Source organism: Sinocyclocheilus grahami, unplaced genomic scaffold (assembly GCF_001515645.1).
Source record: "Sinocyclocheilus grahami isolate Dianchi unplaced genomic scaffold, SAMN03320097.WGS_v1.1 scaffold2321.1, whole genome shotgun sequence".
In the NCBI taxonomy this organism is placed as follows: Eukaryota; Metazoa; Chordata; class Actinopteri; order Cypriniformes; family Cyprinidae; genus Sinocyclocheilus; species Sinocyclocheilus grahami.
The window spans coordinates 11,596-36,478 of NW_015507500.1; the positions used below are offsets into that span (position 1 = coordinate 11,596).

Consider the following 24,883-nt stretch of genomic DNA (forward strand, 5'->3'; position numbering starts at 1 on the left):
GCGTAACAGACAGGGCAGCCTGAAAGCATAAGCCCAGCCCGGACATCCAGAAAATGTTTTCAGTGCCGTGCCGGGGGCCTGATGATCAAGAAGGCTCCCGCAGAAGCCTGTGATCTGGCCGCATGATCCAGGAAGCATGAAGCCGGAACCAGGGCTATCATACCAACTGGATACAACATCGACGGGTTAAACTTATTATTATTCTTCTAAAACCCAGAATTTTCAACTATATCTCCTCCTAGGGCTTTAATGCTACAAGCACCAAACTCTGCAGAGACCTTTGATCTTTAAAGTTTGTTGCTATATCTTTTCTAACTTATCGGACTTACAGTTTTGGTATAAATAATTATAAAAAATTTCCCATAGACTTGCTTTGGCTGAGCAACAATGCCCCCTCTAAAGGACAATTGCAGTCCACTAGAGGGAGCCACAGGATAAGAAATCTTTCAACAGGCCTCAGCTTGGCTACCTGGGAGGCGATCGCGAATGAACGTGTGAAAGTCATAAAACGATGTTGTTACGTATCCTCGCACTTTTTAAGTGGGCATACAGAAATCCTTGACCTTTCCTGGTGGGTATACGGCGTATACCTGCGTATCACGTAGACTACACCACTGGTACTCACCCACCATGGTTCCCGCGCAGGGGCCCCATTCAAGAAGCGACCCGAAGAAACCTCTAGTCCGGACCATCAGTAAGGTGGTTTCTATGAAGCCATAGAACCAACCTAAACATCATAGGTCCAGCATAGGAGACTGTAATGCAGGGAGTTCCTACCTAACCTCGGTCAGGTGGAGAGATGGTGGTTACAGGGGAATTAGGAAAGGGAAGATAAGGGCAGATGTTAACCCCCCCCGAGGGAAATTATGAGATACTCAAGTATCACTCTAATCCGGACGAAAGCGCTGATGCCTCGTCTGGATCACATCCCTTAGGTCTTTGCCTACCTCCCTTTGACCCTTTGACCCGCGAAAGGGAGGAGCGCAAGCCACGACACTAGCCTTCTGTGCCCATCTCTGATCCTCAAACCGAGACGGGCCAGGACCCCTGGGTTGTTCGGACTCAGACCTGGACCTTCGTGGAATTAAGGATTTGAAGGCCGCTGAGCGCACCTTCGCCTCCCTGAACTTCTCAACCACCGTCTCAACGGAGGTACCGAAAAGTTTGGACGGTGAAACCGGAGCATCGAGAAGAAAGCCCCTCTCTTTCTTCCCGATATCTGCCAGGTTCACCCACAGATGTCTCTCCATCACTACCATAGCCACCATGGACCTGCCCATAGCAGAGGCGGCCTGCTTAGTAGCACGGAGAGCGAGATCCGTGGTGCGGCGCAACTCCGCTACCTCATCGGGAGAAAGGCCCTCGCCTTTATCCAGGTCTTTCAGCGGGTCAGCCTAATATGCCTGGAGCACCACCATCGTGTGCAACGAAGCAACAGCCTGCCCTGCTGCTGCGTATGCCCTGCCATTTAAGCAAGATGTATCCTGAAGGGGCTTAGATGGCAAGGATGGAGTCTTAAGAGAGGATGTCTCACCCATAGAGAGATAGCTAGCCAGCGTCTCTTCTACAGGGGGCATCTTCTCATAGCCACTTTCGCGTATCCCCTCGATGTTGGCATAACTCGTCTGCTGGAACCGATGGATGAGTGAGGAAAACGGCCTCTTCCATTCCTTCTAGATCTCTGTATGGAGATCAGGAAGAAAAGGAAGGCCCACCTGAGCTGGAGGGCTATGGTCAAACAGATTATGCTCATCGAGACGACCTCGTGACGTCACTTTCTTGGTCCGCTTCCACGGCAAGTCATGCCTCATGGTGGCGCGATCCATGACCTACAATAGCTCATCATATGCAGGGCAGGAGGATTGGGAGGGCTCAGTCTCAGCCTCTTCGCCCTCCTCCGACATCTCCTGCTCTTCCTGGGCCGAACCCAGCAGAGCACTGGCCCTGGATCAGATGATGTTGGGGAAATAACATCATCCTCCAGCGGCTCACTCTCGTCCACAGCCGACGAGCACGAGAGGGAAAGCTCCTCTTTAAACTCATTGGCTAGATCTGGATCTATTCCTCGAAAAGAGAGACAGATGAGAGCGGAGCTTTTTCATCGAAAAATGCTCACAGTTAACGCAGATTGCCCCCTCAAGGACATCGCGTGCGTGCTCTTCACCCAAACAAAAGACGCAAAGATCATGCGTGTCATCAGGTGTCAAATAACGACGACACGGATGCACACATCTTCTAAACGTCTTGCTAGTGCTCGCCATAATGAAGGAAGTAAGATTGCTCTTACCACAGAATGCACGCTTCAAACAAAACAGTCAATGAAGATGAAGAAGAGAATGACGTGTTCTCCCGGGCACCTATTTATACTATAGTCGCACCGGTAGTGACGTCATGGGCTGGCGCCGGCCAACATGTTGTTGGTGTTTTTTGAATATATGCTTCAGACACGGGTCACGACCAGGCATTCCCCCATAGCGACCCCTAGAGGACGCAGTTCGGAGTTCCCTTGAAAGGGAACTAGAAATCCACTGTCCAGATTTAGTTGTCAGCCCAAATTATTCACATAGTCGCAACACAAAATGAATAAATAAATAAAATAAATAAATATAAAGTAATGAAATTAAGGGGTGACAAAATATTCAAGTGTTGTTTCATTAGATTGTTTTATTTAAGTAAACTAAACAATAAGCAAAATCCCGTTTTGAGTGTACATGTCAAAAGCTGCATGTGTCTCTGAGTGGAAACTTGACAGTATATTCGAGAAGTGTTTGTATTTCCTGTTTTTATCACACCCTCACATAAACTGAGCGGACACAATTTGAAACATGTGAAAGAAGCAACATGAGCAGCAAACTTTAAAGTGTCTCATGATTCACACACCGAACTGAACTATTCTAACTAATAAAAAATATGTTTAAACATTAAATTAATGATGAGCACATTTATATCAACAAATAAATGTAAACAAATGTAAAAGAAGAAAAAAAGTGTTTTTTAAATACTATTGCTAATATGTGGTGATCTTTGATCTAAGTTAGTTGAGTCTCGTGTGGTAAATGACTGTGGTGTAATCAGAGTGAATCTCCTCATTACTGAGTCTGACTGTAGCGTCACTGAGAGACTCTTCATGCCTCTGGAAACTGACAGCAGCGTACAGGAGCCCATCAGAGGGGATTGTGGGTAATTCATCATGACTTTGGACTGATCCGGGATCTGAGAGACAATCACATGAATCAGATCAACATCAAGCGTCAAACCGGAGACTCAGAGAAACTCATTGAGTCAGTGAGATTTACTGCTGCTGAAAGCGAGACACTCAGAGACAGTCAAACATCTTAATTTAAATACGGCAATTCTGTGAAGGACACAAAGAGGATAAGACAAAATTAAGTGTGTGTGTGTGTTTGTGCATCACCTCGTCTCTTGTGTCTTAATTTGCACACAGTCAAAGTGAATCCACCGATCAGCAGCAGAATCACACACACACTAATAATGATGATCATGGAGAAATCTGAGAATAAAACACACCAACAGAGTAATAATTAAAGAGAAACACAGAGATACACATAAATTAAACATTACCTACACAAATATTCAAACTAATGTTGTGCAGTTTAAATTTAAGCCGTTAACATGACTCTTTAATATGAGTAACATAAAACAAAAACAATTAATATAAATTTTATATTTATAAATTGCTGTTGGTAACATTTGATGATCTTTTACTGACTAAAATAACTAAGAGAGTTTTCATGCAGAGTTTTTAAAATGCTATTATTATATATTTCATCATTCACTCAACATTCAATACATTTCAAGCTGTAAACAGACACATGTAGAAGTTTAGGTTTTAAAAATAAAGTTCAATAAAATTATTGTGATTGTTGTCTGTAGATTAATGATCTGATTGTTTAAGGGTTGATATCTGAAAATTTAAGAATAAATAAAATCATCTAACCCTTGCTGACATTTAAATACACTTTAGTGATGACGTGAGCTCCACACCAGTATATCCCAGAATCCTCTTCTCTCAGATCAGTGATGTTCACAGTAAAGATAAACTCCTCCATCATCTGGTGTCACAGCAGTGATTCTCACACTGAAGATGTTTTCTTCCCGGTCATCTGAAAAGCTCAATTCTTTTTTATTTCCCCATGTCTCAGTGGTGTAAATCATCACAATGTAGTCTTTTTCTTTTTTGTACATGATTTTGGGATCATTTTTATGTTTCTCTGAGTAGTTGCAGCTGATCATGACATTATCTCCACGATTCACAATTACTTTCTTTGACATCCCACATCACAAATCTATCATTCATGTGGAAAACAAAGGATTTGCATGTAATGAGGGTTTAAAATTGATCATTAGACACCTTTGTTTTGACATTTATACTTTGAGTATTTGACATTGTAGGGTAAACAGTGATAATTTAATAATTTAATAATTTAACTCAAAGGGAATCATTTAAGATTTTAAAGGGAACTCCACCATTGATATGCAAGGGAATTAGGACAGAATCACTGTTTTACGGCTGATCACTGAGACGGCCAGCGATTCAGTGAACGAGCCGTATGACATCATGACACCTTTGTTTTGACATTTATACTTTGAGTATTTGACATTTTTATCAATTGTAAAAAAAAACAACAACATTAACAGCTTTTTAGAATCAAATAGACTCGATCTGACAGGTTAAAAATTGTATGCCTATAAAAACAAAGTCATAAGTTTGCAGTCTTCCAAACTGTTGTCATATAGACATCCATTTGTTTTGTATCATGTTGTGCTATGAGAAGGCAAATGCTTTCCGAATATACTCCTCAGATTATTAGAGGCTTCATCAGCTGAAATCTGTGTCTGATTGGTGCTTCACTTCAACAGGCAGCTGTGGATCCAGCATACAATAGATTATAGATTATAATAGACATACTAAGCTGCAAACACAGACAAATTAATGAGTGGTGTATTTAGGATTGTGTGGACCCCAGTGCAAAAACACAAAGCTTTCAAGGACAGGAAAATATCATAATGTATTTTATGTGTAGTGTACCGTCTCGACCAGGTGCTCAGATCATTAGGGGCTCTATTACAACTCAATGAGCACAAAGAGAGTCACTGCTGGTGTCGCCTTTCAACAGTTATCTCAGAAAAACGAAACATTTATAAACAGATTGATCTCACATTTTGTTAAAATTAGCTTTGTTTTATTTTTGAGGAGACACCAACTTCCTATTCTGAGAAGCCAGCCCTGAAAGCAGCTGATGAGACCAACATTTTTTTTTTTTACATTCACCTTAGACTTTTAACAGTGTTGTTTTGGTATATAACGATATTGTGAAGGATTCAGGTGTCCCAGCGTTTCACCTGCATTGCCGTTAGATTCACCCATTGCTGTCAAAAGTATACATTAAATCAAAACTGATTTTATTTATTTTGTTAGCGCACACTGCTATTTTTGTGGTGAACAATTCATCCGTGCAAGTCAATCCCAAAAATATAAATAAATAAATAGTTTGCCTTTGTTATATACTGTTCTTTAATTCAAATCTGAAAATGCTCCTCCCCTCTGAAATGACGGACCTTCTCTTATGACGTCAGTTTGACGGCTTGGGCTTGAGCATAACATCCTTAAACACACCCCTCCAGCTGTCAGTGTTGTTCTGAATGAAACGCCTACTTTACTACATCCAATCAGTTCGTATTAGAAAAAAAAACAAGCCATGCCCTCGGTTTTTCTCATTCAATATTCCGCTTCTCTCTGAAGTAGGGATGGGCGATACGACTTCTTTTGTTTTCGATACGATACCGATATTTTTCAAATCAGTATCGTCGATATCAATACCGATTCGATACTTCTGAACTAAACTTTTAAATGACTAAATTTATTAAATTATTAAGAGTAAAATGGGTAATAAGCACTTAACTTTGTTTAAAATGCATTTTAACATTCAATACGCCTTAATTGTAACTTATTAGGTTATTTTTTTGTTCACACATGGTTCAAATATGTTTTTTGTTTACACATGATTCAAATCTATAAATACTACAGTTGAACTATGGTCACTTTAATAAAACCATGGTTCATTTTCATAAGGGACTGCCAGTGAAAGGTTGTTGCATGCATAAAATGGTAACCTTACACAATAGAACATGATCAATATTATCTTTCAACGTTCAATTTAAATAACTATAATTCACAAACTATGTAGGCTACAATTTCAGTTTGTTTTATGTGAATAACTCAAACATATGTTTTTTTTCTCTTTCCTCCGATAAGCATTGTTCAGTGCTGCCGTTCCCAAAAGCTTTAATGCTTTCTTATGATACTTTTGGGAAAAGCAGCCCTGTTTGAATGTACTGTCAGAAGTGAGTGAATGCTCTCTGTGATTGATTAGTTCGGTCTTGCAACATTTGCGTGTTTAGAGGAGCAGGAAAATAGTTCTATCCGACACAATTACTCGCTAACAAAGGTTATTCGTCCAATTCAATGCATATTGTACGCATTATTATTACTATTTTTTTGTTAAATTAACAAAATCACTGGTAAATAAAATAGACCTTAGTATCGATATTTTTTGTCTGAGTATCGATACTTTCGATACTCAAGTCAGTATCGATATATCGATACTTTGGATCGATACGCCCATCCCTACTCTGAAGTGCGTCACAATACGGAAGTAAAGTCGGTCGCAACTTCCGGTTCATGCAGACTTTAAGACGCTTAAAATATACCATGAAATGGTTCAATAGCTTCATAATCTGTATTACAAGTCTTCTCGAGGCTACAAACTACCTTTGTGTACAGGAACAGGTCAGACTGTAAATTAATACTCACTGAAAATCTTTCCTTTCTTCTCCGACTGTGCAAATTCTGATTGACCCGTGGCAAACTTTGTTTACATTCAAACCATAGACTGTAAAAAAAAAAAAGATGGATGATGCACATTCACTCTCTTCCATTGAACAAAAGTGAAGCCGCCAGCTTGTGTCTCAATAGGGCTCTGACATCTTGTGCTGATTTGGGACCTGAGTCCGCGCAGTAGTGAGTGAAGTGGAGCCGCGTCCCGCCCAGACCCCTGACCCTTTTTAATTAGCCTGACTGCTCCATTTTTATGTTTGCTGATTGCCGTACAAGAGGCTTGTGTTAAAATAAGGTAAATACAACTCCAGTCTCCTCCTGAAGAACCCCCCGAAAAAATCTGTTGGTGCCACAGTTCGCTCAGAGGAGCTGTCAATCTCAGCTGTCCATCATGACACTCCCGTTTTTATAACATTGTAACACCAGCTATAATAAAACAACCAGAGTCACACAAAATCGGAAGGGGAACATCTACCAGCTATATTTTAAAGTTTTTTTTTTCTTTTTAACCCCAGTACAATATAAAACAAAAAAAAAACACAGAAAAATACACCATTGAACCTGATCACATACAGACATGAAACCCCACTACCTTATAACACTCTTCTTAAAGGAGTAGAGAATCATAGATGAACATTGTTGTTGAAGCTCACAATGGTTAATGTCCATATTAAGCATCCATTTCCCATTCCAGTACAAGCATCAAGGTATATCCCAAGAAAAATCAGTCCAAACAAATAATCAGGATGAAATAGTCCTTACTCTTTTCAACCTCATGGTTGATGGTTGGCACAGCCCATACACCCACAAAAGAAAACCCTCTGTATACAAACAAAATTAAATAATCAGACCAAACATAACACATTACATATACATATACACACTTCATTCAACAAAAACATCATTTACATTGAGCTGAAAGAACAATGATGTTCCTCAAAATAGGGCTCATACAATGGCTTGAACAAAGGTGAGCTCCTAGCCCTGCCAAAGCACATGGCTACCCTCTTACTCGCTTCTTTATAAAGGGTGATCTAGAATAGCTACCTTCCCCAACTCCCCCTAGTGACAGGGAGGGGGACTACAACAGAAACAGTTTCTTCTACTGAAAACCCCCTTTTCAGTAGAAGGTGGAACCGTACCATTAAACCGTTTACATTTTTCGACATGGTAAGAATCACAGTGATCAGGCTGATCTACCATTGCAACTACATAGTTTACTTTGTTGAGCTGCTTGATGATCTTTGCAGGACCTCTCCACTTTGCAGCTAACTTGGCCATAAATGCATTGTCAGCACGAGCTTGTACCCACACTAAATCCCCTGGTTGGAAGGACTCATGTCTCCTTCTTCGGTTGTAGTACATTCCTTGACGGGTTTGAGCTCATACAACATTTTCTCTTACTCTTTCCAACAGAGCTTGGGTGCGTTCAATTACATCATAAGCTTCTTTGTCCGGGTCAGGAGGTCGTTGTGCCAGACGTTCCAAAGGACCCTTGAGCTTACGCCGGAGTGCAATCTCAGCTGGAGTGTAGGCTGTGCTTTCTTGCCAAGTAGAGTTAATAGCAAAATGGAATTCGGAAATCCATCTGTCCCAGTGCCTATGATTCGCCTTGAGAAATGAGGCAATCATGGTCTTGAGAGTTTTGTTAATTCTTTCAGTGAAGCTAGTATGTGGGTGGTATGATGTGGTAAGTTTCTGGGTCACTCTCCATTTTTTTACATGTGATGTTTATCAGTTGAGAGGTAAATTGCAGACCACGATCTGAAACCAAGTAGGCAGGTGTCCCCCCGCGAATAAAGATGTATCTTATGAGGATCTCAGTGATTAAAGGAGCTTTTGCTGATCTTAATGGGAGTAGTTCAACCCACTTACTGCAGTAGCCCACAATGACCAACAAATACTCATTATGTTTAAGACTTTTTGGGAAAGGCCCCATCAATACCAAGCATGTAACCAGGCTCTACAACTGTAGTGGATTGCAAATGGCCTGACAACTTGGTTATTCAAGGCTTGTATTGCTGGCATATTTGGCATGGTTTACAATAATCTTTACGAATCATTGGCCAATACACCACATTGAGTAATCGGTGCAGAGTCTTCATTCGGCCCAAATGCCCGCTCAAGGGATTATCGTGGGCATATTGCAAAAACTGCTGCCTTAGAGGGGTTGGTACAACTAATTGTAAGGTCTGATACTCATGGGAACTGGGTATGCATCTAAACAGATAGCCATTACATATGGTATAATGGATATGGTTGGGGTCTAAAGGTTTAGTTTTAGCAGCACCCCACAGAGATTCAAGTGATGCATCAACCTTTTGATGCTCTCCGATCTCTTCCCAATTTACAGGAAAGTCGCCTCCCATTTCCTTGGCTTGGTACATTGCCATTTGAGCAGAAGACTGTTCTTCAGCAATACTACGAGACAAAGTGTCAGGTACAATATTGCACATTCCTTTATGGTGAAGTACAATAAAATCAAATCCTTGCAGACGGATGGCCCACTTTGTAAGACGAGAGGTTGGTCGGGGATGATTAAACACCCAAGTGAGTGCAGAATTATCAGTGACTACTTCAAAATGTCGACCCTCTAAATATTGTCGCCATTTTTCCACAGCCCACACTACAACAAGGCATTCCTTTTCAGCTGCAGCATATGATTTTTCAGCACCTTGTAATAGGCGAGATGCATAAGCTATTACATGTTCCCCATCACTGTTTTTCTGAGTTAAGACGGCTCCCAAGCCTGTGTTGCTTGCATCTGTTTGCACCATGAAAGTTTGGTTGAAGTCTGGGGGCATTAACACTGGAGCTTTTTTCAAAGCCTCTTTTAAGTCTTCAAAGGACTGTTGACATTCAGGAGTCCAAGCCCAAGATACATTCTTCTTTTTAAGTTCATGTAGAGGGGCTGCACGCTCTGAGAATCGAGGAATGAATCGATGATACCACAGAGCAAGACCCAAAAATCATTGCACTTCTTTCACATTCTTGGGGGGTGGAACTTTACTAACAGCATCAACCTTGGTTGTCTCAGTTCTGATTCCTTCCCCAGAAATGACATGTCTCAGAAAGGAAAGGGGTATTTTGAGGAAGCTGCACTTCTCTAAGATAAGGATCAAACCTGCAGACTCTAGCTTCACAAAAACCTGTTTAAGGTTTTGGAGATGTTCCTGAACATCTCTGGAATAAATCACTATATCATCAATATAGACGAAACAACACTGACCGGTCAAGTCTTGTAACACTGTAAACATCAACCTTTGAAAAGTGGCAGCGGCATTTTTTAGGCCAAACGGTAAACGAAAAAATTCATATTGCCCTTTCTTGGTTATAAGATGCTTGCTGGTTTTGAGAATGTCCTGGATCTGACGCATATGAAATCCATCTAGGTTGGTTTTAGTATTCAAAGCTCTAAAGCTCTGTGCTACCATCCTTTTTTGGTACTAAAACCACAGGAGCAGACCACGGAGACGTGGATGGTCTTACAATTACTCACTTCCTTATAAAGGGTGAGCTAGAATAGTTACCTTCCCCAACTCCCCCTAGTGCCAGGGAGGGGAACTACAAAAGAAACAGTGGTGACTGTTACACACCCTCCCTCTCAGTAGAAGGTGGAACCGTACCATAAAACCGTTTTAATTTTTCGACATGGTAAGTATCACAGTGATCAGGCTGATCTACCATTTCAACTATATAGTTCACCTTGTTGAGCTGCTTTATGATCTTTGCAGGACCTCTCCACTTTGCAGCTAACTTGGCCATAAATGCATTGTTAGCACGAGATAGAGGATGAGCTTGTACCCACACTAAATCCCCTGGTTGAAAGGCCTCATGTCTCCTTCTTCGGTTGTAGTACATTTCTTGACGGGTTTGAGCGCGTACAACATTTTCTCTAACTCTTTCCAACAGAGCTTGGGTGCGTTCAACTACGTCATAAGCTTCTTTGTCCGGGTCAGGAGGTCGTTGTGCCAGACGTTCCAAAGGACCCTTGAGCTTACGCCCAAGTGCAATCTCAGCTGGAGTGTAGGCGGTGCTTTCTTGCCAAGCAGAATTAATTGCAAAACGGAACTCGGAAATCCATCTGTCCCAGAGCCTATGATTCTCCTTGAGAAATGAGGCAATCATGGTCTTGAGAGTTTTGTTAATTCTTTCAGTGAAGTTAGTCTGAGGGTGATATGATGTGGTAAGTTTCTGAGTCACTCCCCATTTTTTACATGTGATGTTTATCAGTTGAGATGTAAATTGCGGACCACGATCTGACACCAAGTAGGCAGGTGTCCCCCAGCGAGTAAAGATTTCTCTTATGAGGATCTCAGCGATTAGAGGAGCTTTTGCTGATCTTAATGGGAATAGTTCAACCCACTTACTACAATAGTCCACAATAACCAACAAATACTCATTCTGTTTAAGACTTTTTGGGAATGGCCCCATCAAGTCAATACCAAGCATGTAGCCAGGCTCTACAACTGGAGTGGACTGCAAATAACCTGACAGCTTGGTTATTCGAGGCTTGTATTGCTGGCATATTTGGCATTGTTTACAATAACCCCAAGTGTCTTTACGAATCGTTGGCCAATACACCACATTGAGTAATCGGCGCAGAGTCTTCATTCGGCCCAAATGCCCGCTCAAGGGATTATCGTGGGCATATTGCAAAAACTGCTGCCTTAGAGGAGTCGGTACAACTACTTGTAAGGTCTGATACTCATGAGAATTGGGTATGCATCTAAACAGATAGCCATTACATATGGTATAATGGATATGGTTGGAGTCTACAGGTTTAGTTTTAGCAGCATCCCACAGAGATTCAAGTGATGCATCAGCCTTTTGATGCTCTCCGATCTCTTCCCAATTAACAGGTAAGTCGCCTCCCATTTCCTTGACTTGGTACATTGCCATTTGAGCAGAAGACTGTTCTCCAGCAATACTACGAGACAAAGTGTCAGGTACAATATTGCACTTTCCTTTACGGTGAAGTACAATAAAATCAAAGCCTTGCAGACGGATGGCCCACCTTGTAAGACGAGAGGTTGGTCGGGGATGATTAAACACCCAAGTGAGTGCAGAATTATCAGTGACTACTTCAAAATGTCGACCCTCTAGATATTGTCGCCATTTTTCCACAGCCCACACTACAGCAAGGCATTCCTTTTCAGCTGCAGATTATGATTTTTCAGCACCTTGTAATAGGCGAGATGCATAAGCTATTACATGTTCCCCATCACTGTTTTTCTGAGTTAAGACGGCTCCCAAGCCTGTGTTGCTTGCATCTGTTTGCACCATGAAAGTTTGGTTGAAGTCTGGGGGCATTAACACTGGAGCTTTTTTCAAAGCCTCTTTTAAGTCTTCAAAGGACTGTTGACATTCAGGAGTCCAAGCCCAAGATACAATCTTCTTTTTAAGTTCATGTAGAGGGGCTGCACGCTCTGAGAATCGAGGAATGAATCGATGATACCACAGAGCAAGACCCAAAAATCATTGCACTTCTTTCACATTCTTGGGGGGTGGAACTTTACTAACAGCATCAACCTTGGTTGTCTCAGTTCTGATTCCTTCCCCAGAAATGACATGTCTCAGAAAGGAAAGGGGTATTTTGAGGAAGCTGCACTTCTCTAAGATAAGGATCAAACCTGCAGACTCTAGCTTCACAAAAACCTGTTTAAGGTTTTGGAGATGTTCCTGAACATCTCTGGAATAAATCACTATATCATCAATATAGACGAAACAACACTGACCGGTCAAGTCTTGTAACACTGTAAACATCAACCTTTGAAAAGTGGCAGCGGCATTTTTCAGGCCAAACGGTAAACGAAGAAACTAATTTTGGCCTTTCTTGGTTATAAAAGTGGTCTTCTGGATGCTGCAGTCATCCATACTGACCTGCCAATACCCACTACTAAGATCCAAAGTGCTAAAGATGCTTGCTCCATACATGGTTTTGAGAATGTCCTGGATCTGACGCATATGAAATCCATCTAGGTTGGTTTTAGTATTCAAAGCTCTGTAACCTCATGCTACCATCCTTTTTTGGTACTAAAACCACAGGAGCAGCCCACGGAGACGTGGATGGTCTTACAATCCCTCTTGCTAACAGAGATGCTACTTCATCAACAATGAATTGCTGTTTACTCACTGGCACAGTATATGCCTTCTTTCTTACAGGCATTTGATCAGTAGTAACAATCTGATGTTTAATAACCCCTGTGTGCCCTAGTTCGTCTGTGCACACCGTTGGCCAGTTTATCAGCAGACCAAGTTGTTTCTTTTCAGCTCTGGATGCATCAGCGTTCATGCTAACTCCTTAATTCATGTTATTGTGGAGCTAGATGTTTGAGCAAGAGATAAGGCAAGATAAAGGTTAACCAGGTCCAAGGTAGGAAGACAATGAAAATATCTTGAAACTGTTTCTTCCTCAGGCAAAGAATATGTGTTAGCACCAAAATCTAGCCTTATTCCTGAAGTAACAAGAAATTCAAGCCCCAAAACCATGGGAAATGTCATGTCTTGGTCTTTCATGACAAACAATGTTAAAGGATAATCATACCCATGCAATGAGCAGCTCCATGTGACTTTACCCAATACTGACTGAGTTTGGCCGTTGGCGAGAATAAAAGTCTGTCCTTGGCTAGTTTGCCAGGTTTCGGTCGCTGACTTTAGCTTTCTCCACAAATATTATTTTATCAAAGAAAAAGTGCTTCCTGTGTCAAGTATAGCCTTACACTGTTGACTCTTGATTGATACAGATAAGGTTAAAGGTCCAGCTTGTTTTTCACCTCTTTCTACATGAACAGCAATGGGATGGCCTTGTTTTCGCCTATGTTTTGGTCTGTTCATTCCATTACCGCTTGGAGCTTGTTCAGCCTGTCGCTGACTCCAAAAAGCTCTTTATTCTGCCATATCACGTTCCACTAGAGTACCTACTTTAACTAGCTCATCCACCGATGTCACAGTTCCCCTTAAGATACAAAAAAATTGTTTTAAACTGATTCCATGATTTTACCTGAGCTTTAACAGCTACCAACCAGTCTTTAGCAGTATGGGTTAAAACTGATGGAAGTAATGCTAATATTTCACTGTCACTCATTGGCCAAACAGCTAAATATTCCTCACATTTCTCCAAATAGTCAATAGGATCTTCCCCTTCCATGCTTCCAAACCTTGGAAATTCAAGTTTGACCACAGCTTTATTGGGAAAAGAATGAAAGCAGCTACCCGATGTCGGCACAGCCGATGCTGTTGAAGCCAGGTGTGTCACCGGAGTGGATATAGCTACAGGAGTTGACTGAATCAAAGATTTCAACTTGGCATCTCTTGTTTTCAAACAATTCATTATGGCTTCACCCAGTTTCTTTATGCTGGACTCACATTTCTGTTTCACCGGATTACTTTCTTTTTTAACAATTCTAGCCAACTTATCAATTTCAGTTCCTTGTCGCTTCTGCATTTGTTTTAGACTTTCTTATTGTTTATCTAGATCTTGTATTTGACATTGTAAATCACTGAATTGACTACCTATGGGTTGAACGGCACTCTGGACAATCAATTCTGTGTCTTTAACATATTTTGCAGAATCAGCTTCTAACAGATCTAATCTAACCTCTAGACGATGGACCTTTGAGGCTATAGCCAAACTAATAAGACTCTATTCGTCTTCATCTACCTGAGGAGGAGGTGGTGGTGGCAAAAGTTCAAATTCTCCTTCATCACAAATTTCTGTGTCATTATTGTATTCTAGATACAGACTACCCAGTGACTGAATAAGTTCTTGTAATGGCTCACGTCGAGTGACAAAGGGGCCGGCTGTAAAATCTGAATCTATGCTCGGTACGGACCCATCTTCTACTTCATCATTAAATGTGTCCATTTTATAATTTTCTTAAGAGGGAGACAACAATCGGTACTCATTAAGATTACACTTAGAAAAAAAAACATCATTCAAAAGTATCCCCATACCCCGCAAAAGTTCAAATTCTCCTTCATCACAAATTTCTGTGTCATTATTGTATTCTAGATACAGACTACCCAGTGACTGAATAAGTTCTTGTAATGGCTCACGTCGAGTGACAAAGGGGCCGGCTGTAAAATCTGAATCTATGCTCGGTACGGACCCATCTTCTACTTCATCATTAAATGTGGCCATTTTATATTTTCTGGAGAGGGGGACAACAATCTGTACTCATCAAGATTACATCTGCAAAAAAAAATTATAACACTCACAAAACATCATTCAAAAGTATCCCCATAACACATAAGTACCATGTGAATAAAGACAAGAACACTTTTTGAAAAATTACCACACACATTGTGCCAGGGTAAAAATGGATTAAGTCAAGGAGGTTCCTGTTCGGGCGCCAATTTATGTAACACCAGCTATAATAAAACAACCAGAGTCACACAAAATCTGAGGAGGATCATCCACCAACTATATTTTAAAGTTTTTTTTTCCTTTTTAACCCCAGTACAATATAAAACAAACAAAAAAAAAAACACAGAAAAATACACCATTGAACCTGATCACATACAGACATGAAACCACACAACCTTATAACACTCTTCTTAAAGGAGTAGAGAATCATAGATGAACATTTTTGTTGAAGCTCACAATGGTTAATGTCCATATTAAGCATTCATTTCCCATTCCAGTACAAGCATCAAGGTATATCCCAAGAAAAATCAGTCCAAACGAATAATCAGGACGAAATAGTCCTTACTCTTTTCAACCTCATTGTTGATGGTTGGCACTAGTGATGAGACGTTCGACACCGAGGCTTCGAAGCTTGTATCAAAAAACGAAACCTCACAGTGAAGCACTGTACCGGAGCTTAATTCGTTTTGCCAAAACCACGTGATCTGTGACCTCCCAAGCTTCATTTTGGCACACAACCACGTGTCTGCTTCTTATTCTGATTCAAATAACGCGAACCACTTGCGCAGTTTCAAGTGTCCCTTTGAAAAGAATAAATCATAATACGAATAAATATTTGCATGTGTAGTTTTCTGCATGATCATTTTGTATTAATTCCTGGTTCACAGACACTTTAACTAACCAATATTCTATGATAATCTTCCGTTATTTTGATCATACAGCCTTGTCTATTTTTTTCCACAAATTTATTCTCAGACTTATTTATTCATATTGTGTAATACAATGACTGACATGAAGACTTATTTATATAGACTTCATGTATTCTTTATACAGGTTTTCATAGCACAAACTAATTTATTATCTGAAACAGTCCAAAAATGGCTGGTTCGTCTGGGACGCAAAGGCAGCTTTTTCCACCTTTTGACCACAAGATGTCGTTAGTGTGCACCATCTTGAAAAGCTTTGAGTAATGAACCTTTTTAAGATACAGTTGAGGGGAAAGCCTCGGTGCTTCGCAAAGCTTCATTTTCCCATTACTAGTTGGCACAGCCCATACACCCACAAAAGTAAACCCTCTGTATACAAACAAAATTAAATAATCAGACCAAACATAAAACATTACATATAAATATACATATACACACTTCCTTCAACAAAAACATAATTTACATTGAGCTAAAATAACAATGATGTTCCTCAAAATAGGGCTCATACAATGGCTTGAACAAAGGTGAGCTCCTAGCCCTGCCACAGCACATGGCTACCCTCTTACTCGCTTCCTTATAAAGTGTGAACTAGAATAGTTACCTTCCCCAACTCCCCCTAGTGACAGGGAGGGGAACTACAAAAGAAACAGTGGTGACTGTTACAACATCACATAACTAAAACTACATTTATTTAAAAATCAATACTTGAACTTACATCAGCCCAGAGAGCACAGGTACGTCTGTAAGATGTCTGTTAAAGATTGCTTCATCTGGAAAGCATCTGCTGTGTACAAACACCTGATAGACATCTATAAGATGTCAGTTTTACATTTGTGACCTTGGACCACAAATCCAGTCATAAGGGACATTTTTAAAAAAAATTGAGATATATACAACATCTGAAAGTTAGGATAGGACAATATTTGGCCGAGATGCAGCTATTTGAAAATCTGGAATCTGAGGGTATCAATATACAAAATTGTAAGTAACAAAATATCTTCATGGAACATGATCTTTACTTAATATCCTAATGATTTTTGGCATAAAAGAAAAATTTACCTATACAATGTTTTTTTTTTGGCTATTGCTAAAAATATACGCAAGCAACTTAAGACTGGTTTTGTGGTCCAGGGTCACATATATTCAAAATCATAAACATCTTAAAGACATCTTCTAAACGTCTATTTGACATCTGATAGGAAACGTCCTATAGACGTATAGCAGATGAGCAAACACTATAAAAAATAAGTCTTGCAGATGTAATGCAGACGTCAAATAGAGTCTCTGTGATGTATGTGTGCTATCAAGGAGTGTGATAAAAACTACTTAAAATGACAAAAACCATCTTTGGAAAAAAGTTATTTGAAGTGTAATTTAATTATTTAGTTTGTCTCACGTCCCATTAGATTACATGGAGAGCACAGGGTTTGTGACCTAAACTGAGTCCAGCCACCTGGGGGCAATTGAAACACTTTGGCTTCACTTTTCAGGACTTGTGAGGCACACTTGGTTCAAACGGACGCGTGGTGCAATATAAGGAGAAAGGGGAGGAGTCGAAACTGCCCTTAAACCTCACTAGCCCTAGCGTATTTTGTCATCATGGAAAATTTGAATGCATAGAGTCCATAACAAAAACTTCCACCATAGAAGAGATGTATAGGGTGGGACACAGATACAGTATGGAAAATATGTTTTGGAAGATTTTTTCTAAATTCTCTAATCATCACAGAGCATTTCAGATGGCAAGAATAAAACAGTTTTGTATAAAAATTGCAATTTAAATATTTTATTTTCAATATACAACAAAACTTTATAGCACGTTTTTGCAGAGTGGAAACTTATCTGTCCATTTGTACTAAAGAAACAGTTTCCTGTTTTTATCACACCTGAATGTGGCTGAAGGGGTTCTTGGTTGTGACTCAAAGAACAGCAAAAAAACCACAAGCTGGAGAGCACGTAGGCTGATATTTAACACACGGTCACAGTATAAAACATTAACTCAGGCACAAAACTTGAGGAACTTTTCCAAGCAAATCTCTTTAACCTACTAAAAATACTAGAGATTATTTTTTTCTGAAATTATTAACACATTTGATTGAAAACATGTTAATCAAACAAACTGTCTATTATATAAAACATTTTTTTAAACATTCAAACAACTGTTTGTAAGGTGTGATGATCGTGTATTGTGACTGACAGTGAAGTAAACAGAGTAAACTTCCTTCCTACAGGAGATGACTGTATCATCTTGGATGACAGTCTTCACACTTCTGGAAAATTCATGTTTTCCGATAAGTGTAGAGATGTTTGTCAGAGGATGAAAAAAGTGGATCCGCTCCGGAATTGGAGTCAGAATGTGGAGAATTAAACATACAGATGAAACAGAAGAATTTAGCAGAAGACATGGATTCACCAGTCTCATCTGTCTGATGATGAACTCATCCCTACATTCACAACACAACTGAAACAAAACACCCCTTTGAAGACAATTTGGGTTGCCCTCATTTGGACAAAAACATGTTGTCCTTTATTCTAGGGATTGGATTAGTCAGTAGTGTTTATCATCTGCTTTATATAACACTATGATCTCATTAAGGTTTAATTTGCACATAATCAGAGAGAATCCACCAATCAGCATCACAGCTGAAGAAACACAAATCATGTTGAACAGGGTAAAATCTGAAAATAAAACACACATACAGAGTTATCCTGTAACGAGAGAGAAATAAGCATGTACAGACATAAACATACACAACATGAACATGAAAATGACGACAAAAATGACACTTATGAATGAATGTAAAGCTGCTCTGATGTTTTCAGTTGTTTTTGTAAGTCATGAACATTGTCAAAAGACACGTCTTCATTTTATCTAAAGATTTCTTACCTATTTTAACAGTGAGACTGACTTTAGTGATGAAGACAACATACTTGGCTATAGGAATTTGTGCTCTGCATTTCACCCATTCAAGTACACACACACACAACAGTGAGAAGTGAAAACACACACAAACACGCAGCCTTTGCTGTGGTGCTCAAGGCCCCTCAGTGGTGGGTAATGAGAGTGAAACAGAACACTCTTCATTCACTCCCTCCACCTACATTTCCTGCCAGCACTAAGAATCAAACCTGCGATCTTCAGGTTACAAGTCCGACTCTCTAACCATTAGGCCACAAGTGCCCCGAGAAAGAGAATTAATGAGATAATTAACCAAAAAGGTGAACAGAATCAGTAACTGAGGGGGACAAAACAAAACTCAGAACTGAAACAAAACACTAAACAAAACCATGAAGATGACAGTCAGACTCTTCACAAATATAACATCTAATCAATTCTGCCACAAAAGCAAATTTCAGAAACAAGATTTCAATGAGAGTTTGTTCTACTCACTCATAATATGTAGATGAACAGTGTTAATAATGGAGTAACTGTACGAGTCTCTGTTGATCCAAACTCCACATAAATAAACTCCTCCATCATCTGGTGTCACAGCAGTGATTCTCACACTGAAGATGTGTTTATGTTTGTCATCAGAAATACTGAATCTTTCTTTCTTCTTCCATCTGCTGTAAATCGTCTCAATGGAGTCTTTTTCTTCTTTGAATATGATCTTTACTTTATTAATATGATTCTGTGAATATTCACAGCTGAAATTGGCAGTTTCTCCAGTATTCACCATCACTCTCTTTGACACTTTACAATACAAATCTGTGATTTACATAATAAAGAAATATATTATACTTTAGTAAATGCTTTAAAATGATCAGTAGATTCAGATTAAAATGACTGACCTTCTTCCACATGTAAAGTCATATCTATACCCCACTTGTAAAGAACACCAATCCAGTATCCTCCAGCATCATGCTCCTTCAAATCTCTGATGTAGATCGTGAGGTTTCCCTCATTATTTTGAAACAATGTGAATTTTCCAACACTGATCCATTTGTCATGCTTCGTATTATTCATTATGTTTGTCCACTCGGGTAATTTATTCATGCATTTAACATTTGCACGGAACCAAAGTTTCCCAGAATCAACCAGAAGACTTGCTCCAGAATATCCCGTGACGCTAAAGCATCTCACTGCAGCTGTCAATCAGATTGATACTGTGATCAGAAAGCTGATGAACAGAAAACAGCATCATTACTGCAGTGATGAAAGAGAAAAGCTCTCACCTGAGATCAGGTAGAAAGTGAGGAAGATGAGGAGGATCTTCATTGTGAGTTGAGTTCAGTCTTCTTTATGCTGAATGATCTCTGTGTGAATCTCTCTGTCTCTACATCTGTCTGCTTTAGTTACTTCCTCTTTATTCAGCTCTTTATCAGTAATGAGCAGCTTTACTGGCTCCTCCCACCATCACCACTGACTGAACATCACATTAATCACACTGAAAGAGCGCCACCTAGTGCAGTTACACTGTCTGATACTGAGAGCTCAAACAGGTTTTATGTTCTTGATATAAGGACAAATGACCCTCAAGTGAATGGGAAAAAAATGGGATTAAGATCCGGGCAGTTGCCTGGCCATGGATCCAACATTTCAATGTAATGATCTCTGACCCACTTCATTTTCACTCTTGCCTTGTGTCATGGTGCTCCATCATGCTGGAAAGTGCACAAATCATCACCAAATTGCTCCTGGGTTGTTGGGAGAAATTGCTCTTGCAGTACGTTTTGATACCATTAATGGCAGTGATCGCGAAACACAAGTATTTATTTATTTAACTTTGCAAAACACAAAATTTGTTACTGCCAATACTTCTGGTCAAGGCTGTAAGGCGTCTAAGACCTTAGCAAACTTACAAGATATCTTGAACATTTAAAATAATTTAAAATTAAAGGTTAAAAAAAACTAAGTATAAAGATGTCACAGTTATGCTGCTGTGTAGGAACGAGGAGTGCGGAGACGATGGAGAATTTACAAGGAACAGTCTTTATTAACTCCAACAAAGACTCACAGGCAGGAACACACACGCAGCACGGGGAATTGACGTTTAACACTAGACGCAGGACAAAGGAAAACACCGGGCTTAAACACTAGGAACTAAACGAGGAAATTAACAAGAAACACCTGGAATCAATAAAAACAATTAACACAAGGGATAAAATAGGTCACAGGGAGAACATTGGGAGAAAAACACACAAAGACAATCCAGGGGCGTGACAAAAGAAAATGTGAAAAAAAGATATATAGTACAGATATACAACTGACAATATTCATACATCAGGAACACGTTGAGTTACAAAGGCTTATCTATTCTCATAAACAGAGATCATAATGAGTGTCTTCATGTATTTATTAAATAGCATCATCTTCCTGTCTCCCTGGGAAATCAAAAATGCTTTGTTTGACATCTTTATCAGCTGTAAGAAACATTAACACTTTTTGGGAGAAAACAGATATGATCCCACTTGCAGAATAAATATTTTAAAGTGAAGTGACGTGTGGCCAAGTATGGTGATCCATACTCGGAATTTGTGCTCTGCATTTAACCCGTCGAAGTGCACACACACACTGTGAACACACACCCGATACAGTGGGCAGCCATATTGCTGCGGCACCCGTGGACGGTATGTGTATAAAACAATATCATACATTTACATTGTTCCAAATACAACTGTTTGTCATATGGACAACCATAAGTTTTGTGCTATAAGGCGGCAAATGTGTTTAAATCTGAACACTTGAATTCTATCTACAGTGTTTCTGGTCAAACACACCTGATTTCACACTTCAGGGCTGCGATTCCCGATAACACTGTCTCTTAGCACGCTACGGAGACTCTAAAGGTATGCCTTAACTAAAGGTATACCATTTATAGGCGTGTTCCCCGAACTATACCTTAGGAGGTTGCTTAAGATATACCTTCTTACATTCGATGTTAGCAGGTACTGTCCATGGCAGTGGTGCTGAATTGGTTGATATCAATGGCTCGAGAATTGATTATTCATTCTATGCACAGGCTGCTTCACTGCGTATTGTGAGAAAGTGTTGATTTTAAATAAAGACACGGATCTCTTTCCTGTTAGAATGCAACGAACTTGCGTGAAACTTTTACTTTCACTTTGCAACATACATCATGTTAGGGAAGAAAACCAAAAAAGAAAAATATGAATAGTTATTCATAAAAATGAACCCAGTGGTCACCACATAAAATACAAGGATAAAGAACTACACAAGACACTGCTTAATAATTTAACAGCTTTTAACAGAACAGAGAAAAATAAAATAAAAATAACACCTTGGGCCTACACAAGTTCAACAGAAAAACATTGTGGTAAGAGTGCTTTCCAACAGGAAGCACTTCAGAAATAGATGCAATTGCATTTATCAGGACTCATAAATAATAATCCAAATTGCAAACTAAACCAACCCTGTGGATACTTATACAATTTTGAAATGAGTGCACAAACCCACAACCTCATGCCCAAACATAGCCTTTATCACTAACTGACATACCTTCACTGACCTATGAATGGGTCATTTATATTATCATAATATATATTTAATTGATTACTCACATAAAATATTTCTCTCTCTGTCCTGTCAGTTTTTGAGACACCCAGGAACTTTGTGTTCATTCAAACAGACGTGCAACGCCATATAAGGAGAAAAGGGAGGAGTCGAAACTTCATTGGCTCTCGTGCATATCGTCATCAAGCCATTTTTTTATTCAGAATCTAAATGAGACTCATTATTAATTCACACTCTGTCCTACTGAGAATGTTTGCGTCTTTTCATCACAGAATAAAGTTGAACGGCAATTTGAAACAATGTAAAATGTACCAGTGCTACAGAATGCGAAGCGGGCCTTATAGTTATATTTTTTATCATTTGAAAAGCAAAAAGATATTTTATATTGCACACTTATTTATGATTGCAGTTGGTTGGATTTATTAACAAAAACAGATTTAGTGCAATGTGCACTTAACTCTGACCTGACTAAAAATATTTTGGTCATATTATATTATATTTCATGTTGATGATCTATATCACACTTAGTGTAATAAACAACTCTGCAAACACAAAGCACTGAGACTTTTACAAGCAATTCACTTTATCCTAGTAAAGAAACTGGGTTAAAGTGTACTGACATACTAACAATACAAATGTACGACATTTAAAGAGTGATTACAGACATTCTATGTCAGTGATTTGTGAGCGCAATGTTTTGATTTTGTTTGTTCTGTTTTTGAAAGAAAATGTCAAATCACACATGGATAATTTTTTGATAAGAAAAGAACATGTTCAGTAATTGTTGAATGCAAATAACTGAATTTGTCTTTATTGTCTTCTGTTCACATTAAATGCTCATCTTCTGTCTCTCTGTGTTCATGTGTCTCGCTGTGGGTTTCCTGAATAAAGCTGTTTAACCTTCACACTCAAACCAAACTGAGACCCTGAACCTTCACCAGTTTTCGGTGGTTTTGAAATGGATGGAAAAACAGCTTGTTTATCACACAAACACAAAAAACACCTTTGAGACAGAAAACATCAAACATGTCATTTTCAAGTCTCTGAATATCACAATAACGACAAATAATAATTATTTTTTTTAAATAAATACAGTTCAGACTTTAAATGATATGATTAGTTTGTATGTGAATATGTTGATCAGGCCCGAGGGTGATACAAAATAAAATGCATACAATTATTATTCAGACTCATGTATCTCGCTGTGGGTTTCCTGAATAAAGCTGTTTAACCTTCACACTCAAACCAAACTGAGACCCTGAACCTTCACCAGTTTTCGGTGGTTTTGAAATGGATGGAAAAACAGCTTGTTTATCACACAAACACAAAAAACACCTTTGAGACAGAAAACATCAAACATGTCATTTTCAAGTCTCTGAATATCACAATAACGACAAATAATAATTATTTTTTTTAAATAAATACAGTTCAGACTTTAAATGATATGATTAGTTTGTATGTGAATATGTTGATCAGGCCCGAGGGTGATACAAAATAAAATGCATACAATTATTATTCAGACTCAGACTCAAATGTTCTCCTTTGCAAAAAGTACAAACTTCTTTCATGGTGATAATTAGATCATTATGTTTAATGCATTTCTGGATGTCTCTCTGGGATCTGGTAAGATTTAATTTCATCAGTATGAAAATTAGATTCAGTCATCGTCTATGTTAAAGCTGTTAATGAGATTCAATGCCATGCAGTGCCAATGTTTGACAATTCAAATATAATATTAAAAAATTATGAATATAATCTCTCTAATTCTACAACTTTAAATAGCAGCTTTGAGAAAAAAAGAAATAATAGCAAAGGAGTTTTTTGTTTTGTTTTCAGTTATAACATATATAAAACTCTCCTTTCAGAAAAATGACCAAGAGCAAGCATGAACTTAAAAAAAGTGTCTTGCATGTACAAATCTAAAGCAGGTCAAAGACAGTCATTTGAACGGCTTTAAGAGCTGCTATTAAAGAGTCTTTCTTAACTGTTAAAAGCTCCTGTGTGTCTATATGTGGAGTGGAAACTTTACAGTATCTTCTAGAAGTGTTACTCAGGGGTTTATTTCCTGTGTTCATCACACCCTCACATAAACTGACATGAGACTATTTTAAACATGCGAAAGAAGCAACATGAGCTGCAGCGGAAACTTTAAAGCAGGGGTGCCCAAACTCGGTCCTGGAGGGCCGGTGTCCTGCAGAGTTTAGCTCCAACCCCAATTAGACACACCTGAACCAGCGAATCAAGCTCTTACCAGGCATACTAGAACCTTCCCAGCAGGTGTGTTGAGACAAGTTGGAGCTAAACTCTGCAGGACACCAGCCCTCCAGGACCGAGTTTGGGCACCTTTGCTTTAAAGTGTCTCATGATTCACAAACTGAACTGAACGACTCTCATCAAACCAAACAACTGCTCAACACTAAAAAATTACTAATGTAAACAAATGTAATATATAGTAGTCAACATTTGAAGTGTAT

The 24,883-nt window shown here is 39.2% G+C and overlaps 1 protein-coding gene and 1 long non-coding RNA gene across 2 annotated transcripts; both read right to left on the minus strand.

Moving 5' to 3' along the window:
* Positions 1-3,023: 3,023 nt before the first annotated feature.
* Positions 3,024-20,242, minus strand: LOC107574738 (uncharacterized). The gene is made up of 5 exons (XM_016261184.1): positions 20,083-20,242; positions 19,727-20,004; positions 19,326-19,643; positions 3,416-3,511; positions 3,024-3,213 (listed from the first exon to the last, which is right to left on the minus strand). The coding sequence occupies exons 1-5, from the start codon at positions 20,151-20,153 to the stop codon at positions 3,035-3,037; spliced, it is 942 nt and encodes a 313-aa protein (XP_016116670.1). The 5' UTR covers positions 20,154-20,242; the 3' UTR covers positions 3,024-3,034.
* Positions 7,368-7,850, minus strand: LOC107574739 (uncharacterized). Its single transcript, XR_001607722.1, has 2 exons — positions 7,769-7,850; positions 7,368-7,680 (listed from the first exon to the last, which is right to left on the minus strand). It is a non-coding gene; the product is annotated as an uncharacterized lncRNA (long non-coding RNA).
* Positions 20,243-24,883: the final 4,641 nt, after the last annotated feature.

Excerpts from the sequence above, each read along its gene's own strand:
- LOC107574738 (XM_016261184.1), bottom strand. The coding sequence starts at position 20,153 with ATGAAGATCCTCCTCATCTTCCTCACTTTCTACCTGATCTCAGGTGAG. Across the intron at positions 20,005-20,082 it reads TTTTCTCTTTCATCACTGCA|CGTCACGGGATATTCTGGAG; the intron begins GTAATGATGCTG and ends GAGATGCTTTAG. Across the intron at positions 19,644-19,726 it reads GACTTTACATGTGGAAGAAG|ATTTGTATTGTAAAGTGTCA; the intron begins GTCAGTCATTTT and ends TGTAAATCACAG.